The following is a 13522-nucleotide window of genomic DNA, read 5'->3' as shown; positions in this document are numbered from 1 at the left end:
GTAGAATGTGAGGATGACAGCTAGTTGCTGTCGAATCTGATCGTGAAGTAAACTATTTCACCTGAAGCGATCTTGGCTTTAAATACCGGGTGATCCAAAAGTCAGTATAAATTTGAAACTTAATAAACCACGGAATAATGTAGATAGAGGTAAAAATTGACACACATGCTTGGAATGATATGGGGTTTTATTAGGATGGCGCTCCACCCCATATTGCTAGACGCGTGAAAGATCTCTTGCGCGCGTCGTTTGGTGATGATCGTGTGCTCAGCCGCCACTTTCGTCATGCTTGGCCTCCCAGGTCCCCAGATTTCAGTCCGTGCGATTATTGGCTTTGGGGTTACCCGAAGTCGCAAGTGTGTCGTGATCGACCGACATCTCTAGGGATGCTGAAAGACAACATCCGACGCCAATGCCTCACCATAACTCCGTACATGCTTTACAGTGCTGTTCAAATGGTTCAAATGGCTGTGAGCACTATGGGACTTAACATCTGTGGTCATCAGTCCCCTATTACTTAGAACTACTTAAACCTAACGAACCTAGGGACATCACACACATCCATGCCCGAGGCAGGATTCGAACCTGCGACCGTAGCGGTCACGCGGTTCCAGACTGAAGCGCCTAGAACCGCAAGGCCACACCGGCTGGCAGTGCTGTCCACAACATTATTCCTCGACTACAGCTATTGTTGAGGAATGATGGTGGACATATTGAGCATTTCCTGTAACGAACATCATCTTTGCTTTGTCTTACTTTGTTATGCTAATTATTGCTAATCTGATCAGATGAAGCTTCATCTGTCGGAAATTTTTTAAACTTTTGTATTTTTTGGTTCTAATAAAACCCCATGTCATTTCAAGCATGTGTGTCAATTTGTACCTCTATATCTACATTATTCCGTGATTTATTCAGTTTTCAAATTTATACTGACTTTTTGATCACCCGGTATTATCAATTACAGCATTAGAACATCTCAGTAACATTTGTAAATTTTACTGACTTAGTCATTTACTAGATGCTACTGAAAAATGGTGCACTCGGTATAACTTTCCTTAACAACATGAAAATTTTCCATCAGAGGAGGCTGACACACAGTATTATTGGCATATTGCAAACGACGTGCTTCAGTAACGCACCAGTGCACGAGCACGGCTCCACTCACCGGTCCTTGGAGGACTCCTCCGAGAAGACGTCGTCACAGTCGTCGCTCTCGCTGAGCGCCCTCTTCAGGGAGGAGGGAGGCGGCGGCGGCGGCTGCGCGTGAGGCCGGCCGTGGCCGAGCGGGTGGCCGGGGGCGGGCCCCGGGGGCGGGTGGACGCCGGCGGAGGCGGCGGCCCACCCGCCGTAGCCCCAGGGCACCGGCGGCTCCAGCGCGCCCACGCCCACGCCTACGCCCACGCCGGCACCGGCGGGCTCCGGCCCGCGCGGCACCACCACGCGCCACACGCTCGCGTTCTCCAGCCCGTGTCCCTGTCTCACCACCGCGGCACTTGTCACGTCCGAGACTCCCACACCAGATCGCGTGTCACATATAAATCCCCTAGAGTCTAGAGTACGCAGCACTCAAGAGTCCACCTAAAGGTTCAGCTTAGCTCACACACACCAGCGTTCTTACACAATTGTCCAACACAGGTGAAGTCTTGATCGAGAACTGTCAATGTTCGATTGAGCTCCGTATGAAGCAACAGCGACCTACGAGAACTGAGTAAATTCTTCGGACGTAGTCTGAGACGATGTTAAAATGAGGATAAAAGAGATGTCGAAGCCGTCATCGTCAAGGGAGAGAATCTTCTTCGGAGACACGCAGTGCAGAATATCATTAATCTATCGAATAACTTCGGTGCTGCTGTCTGCACGGCATTAACTAGATTTCCCACGGTGCATCTTCATTATGCCAAACACGGAGGCAGCAGTCGGAAAGCCTGAGTAATGTTTGAGCCGTTTAATGAACGATCGGCGGCGGGCGGGGGTGGCCGGACAATGGCGCATCCCGTGGCGGCTGACGAAGGCACTTGTCTTGGGCGGCGTCGTCTTGTGCTTCAATTAGGGCGGCACGCGGCCGGCGCGGTCTTCCGGCGAGGTGGAGGGGTGGCGCGAGGCGTGCGCACGCGTGCTCGTCCGGCGCGCAACTGACTGCGGCCGCCGCTCGCCCTGCCGGCTGCCGTGCGCCGGTCGTGTGCGGAGCGCCGCTCGGCCACGCGGCCGCCCCCCTCCCCCTGCCCCCCTCGCCCGGCCCGGTGGTGAGGGGGGGGGGGGGGCACCCCGCCGCGCCGCGCCGCGGCCAGCATCCGCATAATCGCGAGGCCTGCCGCCGGTCGGTATCTCACGGCAAATGTAATTGCAGGCGCCCGCTATTGTGGCCCGATCGGCGCGCGGATCTCGGCCGGCGGTGCTGCGCGTGCCAAATCCTGCCACCGCGAGTCCAGTGTCGGCAACAGCTGTGATACGGCACCGTGGTGGTGCACGTAACAAAACAGCCGGTGCAACAGCTTTTCGGTGTCACGATTGCAGCAAATCCAAGCAGTTAGTTAGTGGGGGGACCCACAGTAACATACGACAAGATCAACAACAGACAGAAAAATATTACAAGAGGCTCCATCGGATTCCATAACTATGCCGGTGCAACAGCTTTTCGGAGACACGATTGCCGCAAATCGAAGCAGTTGGTTAGTGTGTGTGTGTGTGTGTGTGTGGGAGGGGGGGGTGGTGACACCCACAGTAACATACGACAACATCAACAATAGACAGTAAAATATTACAAGAGGCTCCATCGAATTTCATAATGGTTCAAATGGCTCTGAGCACTATGGGACTCAACTGCTGAGGTCATTAGTCCCCTAGAACTTAGAACTAGTTAAACCTAACTAACCTAAGGACATTACAAACATCCATGCCCGAGGCAGGATTCGAACCTGCGACCGTAGCGGTCTTGCGGTTCCAGACTGCAGCGCCTTTAACCGCACGGCCACTTCGGCCGGCGAATTTCATACGTATGCTGAGATCTACTTCAGGATTGGTCTGATATTCCCGGATGATATCACTGACATCGGCTTTGAAAGATCGCAGCTTCCATCACATTGACAATCTATCGTCTCCCTGTGCAAATGGACAAAAATCAAATGGCGCTGAGCACTATGGGACTTAACTTCTAAGGTCATTAGTCCCCTAGAACTTAGAACTACTTAAACCTAAGGACATCATACACATCCATGCCCGAGGCAGGATTCGAACCTGCGACCGCAGCTGTCGCGCGGTTCCAGACTGTAGCGCCTGGAACCGCTCGGCCACCGTGACCGGCACAAATGGACATTTTGAGATCGCATTTGGACTTCTTGTTTTCTTCCTGTAAATCCATCTTCAAACAGAATGGCTGATGGACTTCGGCTATTTATTATAAAAGGTCAAATAAAAAAAAACCGTAAGCCGTCTGTACTTCAGATTTTATGCTGCTTATGCGTTTCACTACGTCATCTTTGGCCCCCCTGACAGACATTTGGCTGAATCGAACCTCATGTGTAGGCAGTCTGCAGCTGATGAATGAAGGGATTACTTTGTTAAGCAGTTAGTCTACGGACACCACTTATTACATTTGCAAAAAAAAAAAAAAAAGTTGACGCTCGGCGCGGTGGCCGATGCGACCGACTGTAAAAGCATTTCCCATCTACAGTCGTTCTCATCATCCACCGCGCCGAGTGTCAACTTTGTCTGTGCGTATATTACTGAATGCATGCCCCTATTTTCATTGCACATAAGGTTGGATTCTTCCTACACGTCGGTCAGGGACCTGAAGATACGGTAGTGGAAAGCCGAAACTGTTCGTGTAAGTAAAGCAAAACTTGAAATATAGACGGATGAAAGTGTGTTTGATGCCTTTTTTCCCACCAAGTACGACGATTGGATATGCCCACATTTCACACACCATTTGCAGCTGCTATTTCCCTCGGCAACTGCTTGACTTGACTTGACTTGAGTATCCATATACTAACATTTATTTGGTTCGTTCCAACGTCTGGCGCGGGTATATTAGGAGCTATCCGCATCTATCTGTAGTCGATTGTGGTGCAAGTTACCATTGCGTTGTTTGTTTGACGAATTTGGCGGCCAAATCTCGACATTGTCTACCTGCTGTTCTGTCCTATCTGGTTCACATCAGTTTCTTTCAAAGAGCCAATTATTGTTATTCCTGCCATTTAAATTGATTCAGTTGTTTCTCCTTTCTGGGGTGTTCGTATGCTTGTGGACGGCCATAACCATGCTGTCCTTACGATCCATATCTGTTGTTGTTCCGTCTATCATTGTTCCTGTTCTACTGTTTTTCGCATATTATTCGCTTCATATGCAAATTCTTATTCTTGGAGAATGCTCCTAAATGCTTCTACGTTGTGTTTGATCCTTCCTTCTTGTATTTGTTGATAGCTGAAGGACAGCTTCATGTAGCAGAACCGTATGATTTCGCTTGTATTACATGGAGCATCCAAAAATTGATTCTTCTTTACTAATGAATCAAAAAGCTGTACTGGTTTTTGGATCCTGACGATTCTATGCCTCTGCACATCATAATTCCTTGTTTAATTCTTTCTTGTGTCTCTTGTGACAAGTAGTTGATGGAGAAAGCATTTCTAAACTCTTGGTACAGCATTCATTCTGCAACTTTTTGACTGCAGACAAATTCTAATTTATGTCATCAGATCCAAAGGGGGGGGGGGGGCTTTGCTTTAACAATCTGAGCTATCCAAGCTTTTGAATGCAAATTATTACCACCCTCTTTGTAATTTTGAAAATTTTGTACCAAGATGAAGAGCTTGTGGTCAAAGTCTCTGTCAGTAATTGTACTTGGTCTTTCTTGTCCATCAGATACTCGTATGTGATGCGTGGTCCCATGACACGAGCTACGTCTGTGTCATATGCACTACCTTATTTTCTAATATGAGAGTCGTAGACTCGGACGCACTCGATACGATTGTTGACCACTCGCTGATGGTGAACACACAACAGCTGGCTGACAAAGAGGGGTTCCCACAAGACTTACAGACTCCTTCATTGTGGAGTACAATCGATCCCTACACTCCTCTCGCTCCATACATTTTGTATGATCCTAGTAGTCTCTTGCTTTCTTAGCACACCAATCCTCTACTTTCTTAACATGGTCCTGTATTTCCTTTGAATCTTTAATTAACTATTTTTGTTCGGTACATATGTGCGTCTGATTCTCCTGTTTTCTCTCTTCTGACTGCCTTAAAAATTCTAGGACCAGGTTATCTGTTTATTCTTATCCACAATCATTTTCGGCATAGACGCCTGGGAACTCACTGCACTACGTCGCTGCAGTGGCGACACCGATTTCTCATAGTGTCCTGCTGAAACATACTTGACTGTCATAGAATGAAGGCTTTCACGGCAGGTGTTGTCATCACTTAACACTTCCGTGGTCCATACATAAGACTCTCCCCTGACGTTTCGCCTTCGACTGCGGGAGGCATCTTCCGAGGACAATCGCGAGCGGGGGCGCAACTGATCAGACTGGCGCTCCACGAGCCCGTCGACCATACGGATGTAACAAAGATGGCGTCCCTGGCGGCGGAAAACAGTGACCGGTCTCCACTAGGCCCACCAACAAAACCCTCGCCCCCACACCGGCGGCACCGGCGTGAAGCGGCCGGATGAACCCAACCGCGGCAGGTCGGCGCAGGCTGCAGAAGATGGAGGAACGTCTGTGGCTGCCGGCAATGAAGCAACTCAGCTGCGCTCTGCTCCTGCATAAGCGTGGATTGATAGGTGCTCAGAAAATGGAGAAGGGCACTGTCCGGCGAAGAATCTACAACAAACTATTTCATTTGGCATCCGCCTCGCTATTTGATTGAAGGTTGAGTGATGAAGCTATAACATGATTAATGGCGTGATAGGATCAGCAGAACTGAAAGGTGAGAGAAACGAACTGGGCCCATTATCGAAAACTAAGGTACAAGGCAATCCCTTAATAGAAAAAACTCTCAAAAGGGTACAAATTGTGACCTTAGCCAATTTTGACCCACAGCAGAGACTGCAAGGAAGCTGGGAAAATGTATCCATAACCAAGAGCCAACAGGAATTGAAGAAGGGACTTGCGAAGTCTGCATGAATGTATTTCTGTGGCTGACATGGAGTGGGCCAGGGAGACAGAGCCGCCCTGGGAGGTGCTTGTTGTCAGGCACACCGCTCACAAGCCGCGACAAAACGGACGATTTCGCTCTCAATCCCCGGCAAAAAAAAAAAAAAAAAAAAAAAAAAATGTCTCGCAGCTAACATTTTAGTGCGCGAAACTCTCCAATGGCCCTGGAGAAGAAGGCATAGAACCTCGTTCCGTAATGCAGCGAGGAGGAGGAGGAAATTAGTGTTTAACGTCCCGTCGACAACGAGGTCATTAGAGACAGAGCGCAAGCTCGGGTGAGGGAAGGATGGGGAAGGAAATCGGCCGTGCCCTTTCAAAGGAACCATCCCGGCATTTGCCTGAAGCGATTTAGGGAAATCACGGAAAACCTAAATCAGGATGGCCGGAGACGGGATTGAACCGTCGTCCTCCCGAATGCGAGTCCAGTGTGCTAACCACTGCGCCACCTCGCTCGGTAATACAGCGAGAATGATTATTCTGGGAGAGAGGCCACAGAAAAACACTGTCATAAACAGAGAGGCGGTATCATAAGGAAAAATAGTTGCCGAGGGGTTATGAAGCCCAACCCAGAGTTTTATCTGGCCAGCTTTGTCGAACAAACCGAACCACCAGAGGGAGAACCGGATCGACGGCAATTGTAGCTGCTATGTGTGACCTTGTAATTGGGAAACACTTGACCGGAGCTTGTGTTTCAGTAACAAGATGGAAGCAACGCAATTCTTCATGATCCAAGTCGGAATCGGGAGCTACAGGAAAAGGGGACCAGGTGTCTGCATTGTCATGTTTTGACGTAGGTCGAAAATGGATTTCCTAATTGTAGCGAGACAAGAACAGCGCTGAGTATTGTAGGCGGTGTGTTGCTTTGTAAGGCAAGAAAATGTGAGTGTTATACATGGAAACCAAAGGTTTATGCTCAGTAAGGTGAAACTTAGGGCCATATAGAAAAAAACATGAAATTTCTGGAGAGCACAGACTATGGCCAGAGCCTCTTTTTTCCAAATGAGAGTAACACTGCTACGCCGGAGTGTGGGATTTAGAGGCAAAAGCAACAGGTCGTTCAGAGCCACTAGCATATCGGCGCGCTTGACCAGGTTGAGGCCGTACTGTGAAGCGTCAGTTGCCAAAACTAGCTAAACAAGGGGCCGAGGGTAGTTCTATTTCAGCGTTTGAAAAGTTCGTAATCCGGGCTCCAGTAGAAAAAAGACATGCGTAACAAGACATGAAACGGATGGGCCAATGTGGCCGTGCTTGGCAGGATTTTGTGGTACTAAGCTGTCTTCCCTATGTAGGCCTGGAGCCCTTTTGTGGATGAGGGGCGAGGCGTAGACGCAACAGCGGAATTGTGGTCTGCCAGAGGTGAAACTCAACCCAAGAGACCTCAAACTCCGGCTGAAAAAACTGAGATTTTGTGAGGTTTCCCGGACTGTAAGACAGAAAACAAAGTGTGCAATTTTTTCAAGTGATCGACCGCGGAGGAGCCTGTAACAACATCATCCAGATAATTAATGCAACCCAGGGCAGGCATTGTCAATTGCTCTAAAAATCCTTGGAAAGTAGGAGGGGCACTAGCCACACTAGAACGAAGGCGCAAATATTAATATAGAACAAAAGGAGTATTCAAAACCACAACTCGCCGAGACTCATCATCCACAGGAACCTGCAGATACGCTTTAGACAAATCACTTTTAGAAAACTACTGGTTACCCGATATTTTGACCAACAGCTCTTCCTGGTGTGGTTCATGATACGTATCCATGACAGTAGTACTGAAATTGTCATAGAGGCGAAGTTTCCCTGATGACTTCCAAGCTACAACTAGCGGAGACGATCATTCACTAGCCAAAACCTCTAGTAACTGAAATCTGCCCAACTCTGCTTTCACTTGATGATACAGTTGGTGGTTGATTTAAGTACTCAGGCGCGGCGAGACTATGGTCGGCGCACTCACAACCCTACGCACTAGTAGCGGGATACAGCATATATATACTTCTTTTAGTTTTTACCGCTCTGCCGCTCACATCATCTCCTCTTTATATCGTTTATATCGCACCTTCTGAATGATCCTTTTGTTTTGTTACGTGTGGAGTCACGAGAGGCTGATTTCCGTTATTTTTCATAGGTTTATGAATAAAGCCATATTAGTGTTTCTTGGATCGCAAAAATACATATAAACTTACACTCTAGTTACATACAAATACACCAATTAGTCGACCCCTCCAATTATCTTCAATGCTGGTGGCGGCACTGCAAATCACAACACGTGCTGCAGAAACTGCAGATCAACGTGCACAGAAAATATTGATTTCACAATCTGGTCAAGTTATTAAAAAAAAGAATCTATCTGACAATTTCTCATCTCATAAAAACAAAAAAAAGCGATGGAAGATCCTGCTATTTATTACAAATATACGCTAAGAATCTGCCTTAGCACCATAAAAAAGGAACAAAAATGAAGCCACGGGAACAACAGTTCGATAAAATCCCAAAGATCTGAAATCAGACTGAACAAAGTCAAGATCACAGTATTCCGGGAAACTAAATTCTGAGACGAAATGACAATTCTTTATTGTGTCCCGTGATCAGAATTCAGAGTTCGAACGATGCCCAGTTGTATGCAAAATTACAAAATCAAGAAACAGAAAGTTGGCTCACTGGCCCGATACTAAGTAAAACGTTAGAGACTAGTGCTCCAGGAAACGAGATCTTGGTACAGGATTATCAATTATGCACTGAATGAAAAAAATCGCAACAACAAGAAGGAATTGTGCGAGGTAAACGAAAGTTAATGGGCGTGCTTCTACATCTGAATGATGATGTCTATTCAAATTTCGCACCAATCGCATAAGAGTGGCACTAGTAGAACCCCTTTAAGGCGACAAAGACGGCGTTATCAACACTTCATTGAGTTTGAACGACGCCGTGCAACAGGGTCACGAGAAACTGAATGTGCCTTCAGCGGTACTGCAGAAAGGCTTCGCAGGAATGTAGACACTGTACATGATTGCTGGCAGCAGTGGGCGTGGGAATATACGGTCGCAAAAAGACTGGGTTCCGAACGGCCACGCTGCACTACTGAGGGAGAAGACCATCGTGTTCTGAGTATGATTCTGACGCATCGTACTACATCTGCAGCAACGATCTGAGCAGCATTTGGCACCACAGTGATACAATGAATTGTTACAAATCAGTTACTTCGAGGATAGCTCCGAGATAGGCGCCCTATAGCGTGCATTCCACTCATCTCCAAACCACTGCCATTTACACCCTTAAGTGGTGTCAAGCGAGAGCTCATTGGAGCGCTGGGTGGAGATCTGCGGTGTTTTCTGATGAAAGCGGGTTCTGCCTCGATGACAGTGACGATTGTGTGTTGGTTAGGAGAAAGTCAGTTGAGGGCCTGCAACCAACCTGTTGGCGTGCTAGACACGTTCAACCTACACCTGATATAATTTTTGTTGGTCTCTCTATATTTGATGATAATGTTTTGTTGGGATGACATGAAGAGCTATGGTCTGGGGTACGATTTCGTATGACAGCATGAGCGTTCTCGTCGTTACCCACGCACCCTGGCTTCAAATTTGTACCTCAGTCTAGTGATTCGGCCTGTTGTTCTGCCATTCATGAACAGTATTCCATGGGGTATTTTTCAACAGGATAACGCTCGTCCACATACTACTCTTGTAACCCAACACGCTCTACAGAGTGTCGAGATGTTGTCTTCGCCTGGTCGATAACCAGATCTGCCTCCGATCGAGCAAGTGTGGAACATCATCAGACGACAACTCCAACGTCATCCACAAACAGCAACAGCATAACCCATCCCTGTATTGACCAACCAAATGCAACAGGCATAGAACTCCATCCCACAAACTGGCATACAGCACCTGTACAACAAATGCATGCATTTTGCAGGCTTGCATTTAACATATTGGCGATTACACCGGTTATTAATGCACCAGCATTTCACATTTACAGCGACTTACCTCACGTTTACAATAACTTGTGATGTTATAATGTTAATCATCTAAATATGTCATCTAGACATATATATTCCCGAAATTTCATTGCTGTACATTAATTACATTTTCGTGTTGCGATTTTTTTCCTCAGTGTATAAAAAAACGTTTGTGATGCAAGTTTGTTTTGCTAATGAATGTAGGATACCACTCTATTTGACACCCTACGTGACAGAACCTCTCATCAGCTACACCACTATATAACTTTGCGCAATGGAGATCTGACTCTATCTAATCAATATTTTAACCCTAATGGTGAGACTGAAGTGGACATAGATAGTGGACATAAGGTAGTAGTTCTAAGTACCTCCCACAAAAACTTATTTGAAAAGGGTTGTAGGTTCTGATTTCTACTGAAATTGAAGGTGTCCACCGTGATTACATAGATTTACTGACGAAAAAGACAAGGGTGAAATTCGACGAGCAAACACAAATATTTCTGATTACAAGGTTCGTGCAGTTGCCAAAGTCAGGAATTCGTGGAGTCCCTACCACGGTTCCATTTAAAATATGTATAACTTTGTCTGACTACTATTCACTGGGTATCAATCCAGATTGTGATTAGCAAACTACACGCTTATGTACCGTGTGTATATAGAGCTACGACTGCTGCTATTTGCAGTGGCGAATACCAGACGAAGAGAGGAATTCACCTCCAGTGTGTCTATCCAGCTGGAGCAGCACAGTGCTTACCACGTACTGCAAAGTTGTGAACTGAACACCACATCGATGACTCGACCGAAGTAGCACAACCGCACTGTTCGATACAGGACCCGGAACTGAATCTCCAAACCAGGTATGAAATTTCAATGCCATGTGTACCAAGGGTTTTGGTCAGATTTGCCTCGCTGCAACAAACTGAATTTCGACGCGATTTGCCTTGCATCTAAAACCGAATGTATTGTGGGGCCTTGCGGATACCACGTGACACATCATCATCTGATTAGAAGTGTCACTGCTACAGTTTGATCACGGATGATCTTTGTCTCCACCTTCCATCTACCATCCTGTCCTCTCCCGGTAGCTCAGAGTGGTCAGCGTGACAGAATGTCAGTCCTAATGACCTGGGTTCGATTCCCGGCTGGGTCTGAGATTTTCTCCGCTCAGGAACTTATCGTTTCATCCCCATCGACGCGCAAGTCGCCGAAGTGGCGTCAAATCGAAAGACTTGCACCCGGCGAACGGCCTACCCGACGGGAGGCCCGAGTCACACGACATTTACATTTTTATCTACCCTCCTACTGCGGAGTTCCTTCAAAATGCACGATCCATCAATGGCGGGGCGTGAGCTATATTTTTCCGCCGATAACCTATTTTTTAATACACAATACTGCCTCCTTCCAACAATTTGGTAGATCTTTTTTCACCAGTTCTTGTGGCCTCGAGCAGGCACCCTGCGGCACATGCCTCGGTGTCAGAGTCAGTAGAGCAATCGAGGCACAGTTTCACCATTCACACGGGAACACTGGTATGGGAGCCAACATGACCCTAAAAAAATGAATGCCCATGGAAAAAACATTGTCAGGGCTATCTGCGAAAGTTGAAATGGACTTTCTTCTCTGCAGGGATCAATTGCGAGCGCCCTGTACCGACGTGATCCGACGAAGAGGCTATAAAACTAAGGTGCCGGCCTTTGCGCGGAAATACCCGGTCCCGATAAACGTCTGCTGGACACAGATAAATTTCCTGACTTTAAGGCCCGTCCGCCATCGTTCCTCCACCCTCCATCAGGGGGAACCGTTGACAACGACTCCTCATCTGCCACCCCGGCGTACTGAGCTCAGCCCTTCACTGCCTCTAAAATACCAGGAATGAAGTGGCGGTTCTGCTACAGACGCCAGCGTCGACTACCACCATAGCTGAACTTGAGACAATTCCTTTACCCCAAAATACTACATGCAAAATTACGTTACAACTAGCACCGTGCCTAATCACTGTCAACTTCCATACTGTTCACTGAATTGATCACTGTGCCTTCTTAAATCGACACGAGTGCCTTAATTCGCATACGGTTCATAACTGTGATCAATTATGTGAAAGAGAGGTGAACCCGAAGGACTAGCCACCTTTCAATTCCCTCCACTACCAGACTGACAACTGTTTGGTGCGTCAGTATGTGTCCCGTCAACCAACCCCTTCTTGTGGTCAAGTTGTGCCATCAATTTATTTTTTCCCCAGTTCAGTTCACTACATCCTCTTTCTTTCGAAACTCCGCGTAGAATCGATTGCAGAAGCTTTTAGTCTATCGGATGAAGGATAAACAATGGCCTGTTCACGACACATTGGACTATAAAAGTTTAGGTCGAGCCCAACGGTTGCAGGGCGAAATAAAATGGACGCCACTGCAGTGGATTAAATAGTTACCACCAACTGCCTGTAATATCGACCAAATAGCCACTGACAATTAAGAAAGAAGTAGTTAGCATTCACAAATATACGGATAGTCATCCGAAGAGCACACAGCCACACCCAGAAGAGAAAAAAATAGATGAAATTCTTCATTTGTGTGGCCATATCCGTCGTTGCTTTACAGTTTTTCAAGGTATTTTCATTCTGTTGCTGCAACTACAAAAAATGCTTGTTTTTTCACCAGACCCATTTCGCTTTATTGAGGTAAATCATCAAAAGTGTTTGTAATTAATTTATTTATATTTTGACTTGTTTGAAGATCAAAAAACAGTTCGTTAACAATATGTTGGTGTTTACTTACAGTGATTTCCGCTTGATTTCTCGCCTATATCGGTAAATGCCGTTTGCTAGTACATCGTTGATGTTTTTCTTCTTTAGACGCTGGTAGTTGTAGTCCAATTTTTAATTGCTCTGCAGAACTATGCATTTTTTATGTTTTACACAGCACACTTTTTCGCACACCACTGTTTTCTGTTTGTTTATATCTTCTTCTTCTTTCGTTTCACCCTCTTTGGGGTACGCTGGATCAATCATTGCTTTGTGCATTGTTCTTTTCTTAGGGCCCAATATTTCTTCATTCTTTCTGATCTTCTTCTCCTCTCTTCTTCCGAGATGAAGGATTTGGACTTTTGTGTGGATTTGTCTTGGAACCTTATGTTTTCATCTTTAGTAATTAATTTAGCAGTTCGTTCAATAAGTGAATTTTCTGAAATATTTAATTCCACTAGGTCTTTCTCAGTTTCTTTAAACCAGTTGGGCTTCGTTTTTCGGTTACGGAAGAAGTCAAAGATTTGTTTAGTTAATCTGTTGGAATTCATTCTGAGAAGATGACCATAAAAGTTTATTCTCATTTTTCGCATAAAATCTGAAAGTTTTTCAATTTTCTTGTTGAGAGTTTCATTTTTGATGTATATAATCTTATTGTCTTGAAATTTTGGCTCAATGATTT

At 46.3% G+C, this 13522-nt stretch overlaps 1 protein-coding gene across 1 annotated transcript in view; it reads right to left on the bottom strand.

Annotated features, from left to right (window-relative positions):
- Window positions 1-13522, bottom strand: part of LOC124765112 (hairy/enhancer-of-split related with YRPW motif protein) — a 148864-nt gene that overhangs the window by 51924 nt on the left and 83418 nt on the right. The window contains exons 2-3 of the mRNA XM_047249136.1: window positions 1327-1550; window positions 1166-1257 (exon numbers count right to left, since the gene is read on the bottom strand). Coding sequence (XP_047105092.1) covers window positions 1166-1257; window positions 1327-1550 — 316 coding nt within the window. The remainder of the gene's footprint in view (window positions 1-1165; window positions 1258-1326; window positions 1551-13522) is intronic.

The sequence above is a fragment of the Schistocerca piceifrons genome, chromosome 1 (genome assembly GCF_021461385.2).
Source record: "Schistocerca piceifrons isolate TAMUIC-IGC-003096 chromosome 1, iqSchPice1.1, whole genome shotgun sequence".
In the NCBI taxonomy this organism is placed as follows: domain Eukaryota; kingdom Metazoa; phylum Arthropoda; class Insecta; order Orthoptera; family Acrididae; genus Schistocerca; species Schistocerca piceifrons.
Note: the sequence above shows the minus strand (reverse complement) of the source record. Positions and strands in the feature narration are given on the sequence as shown.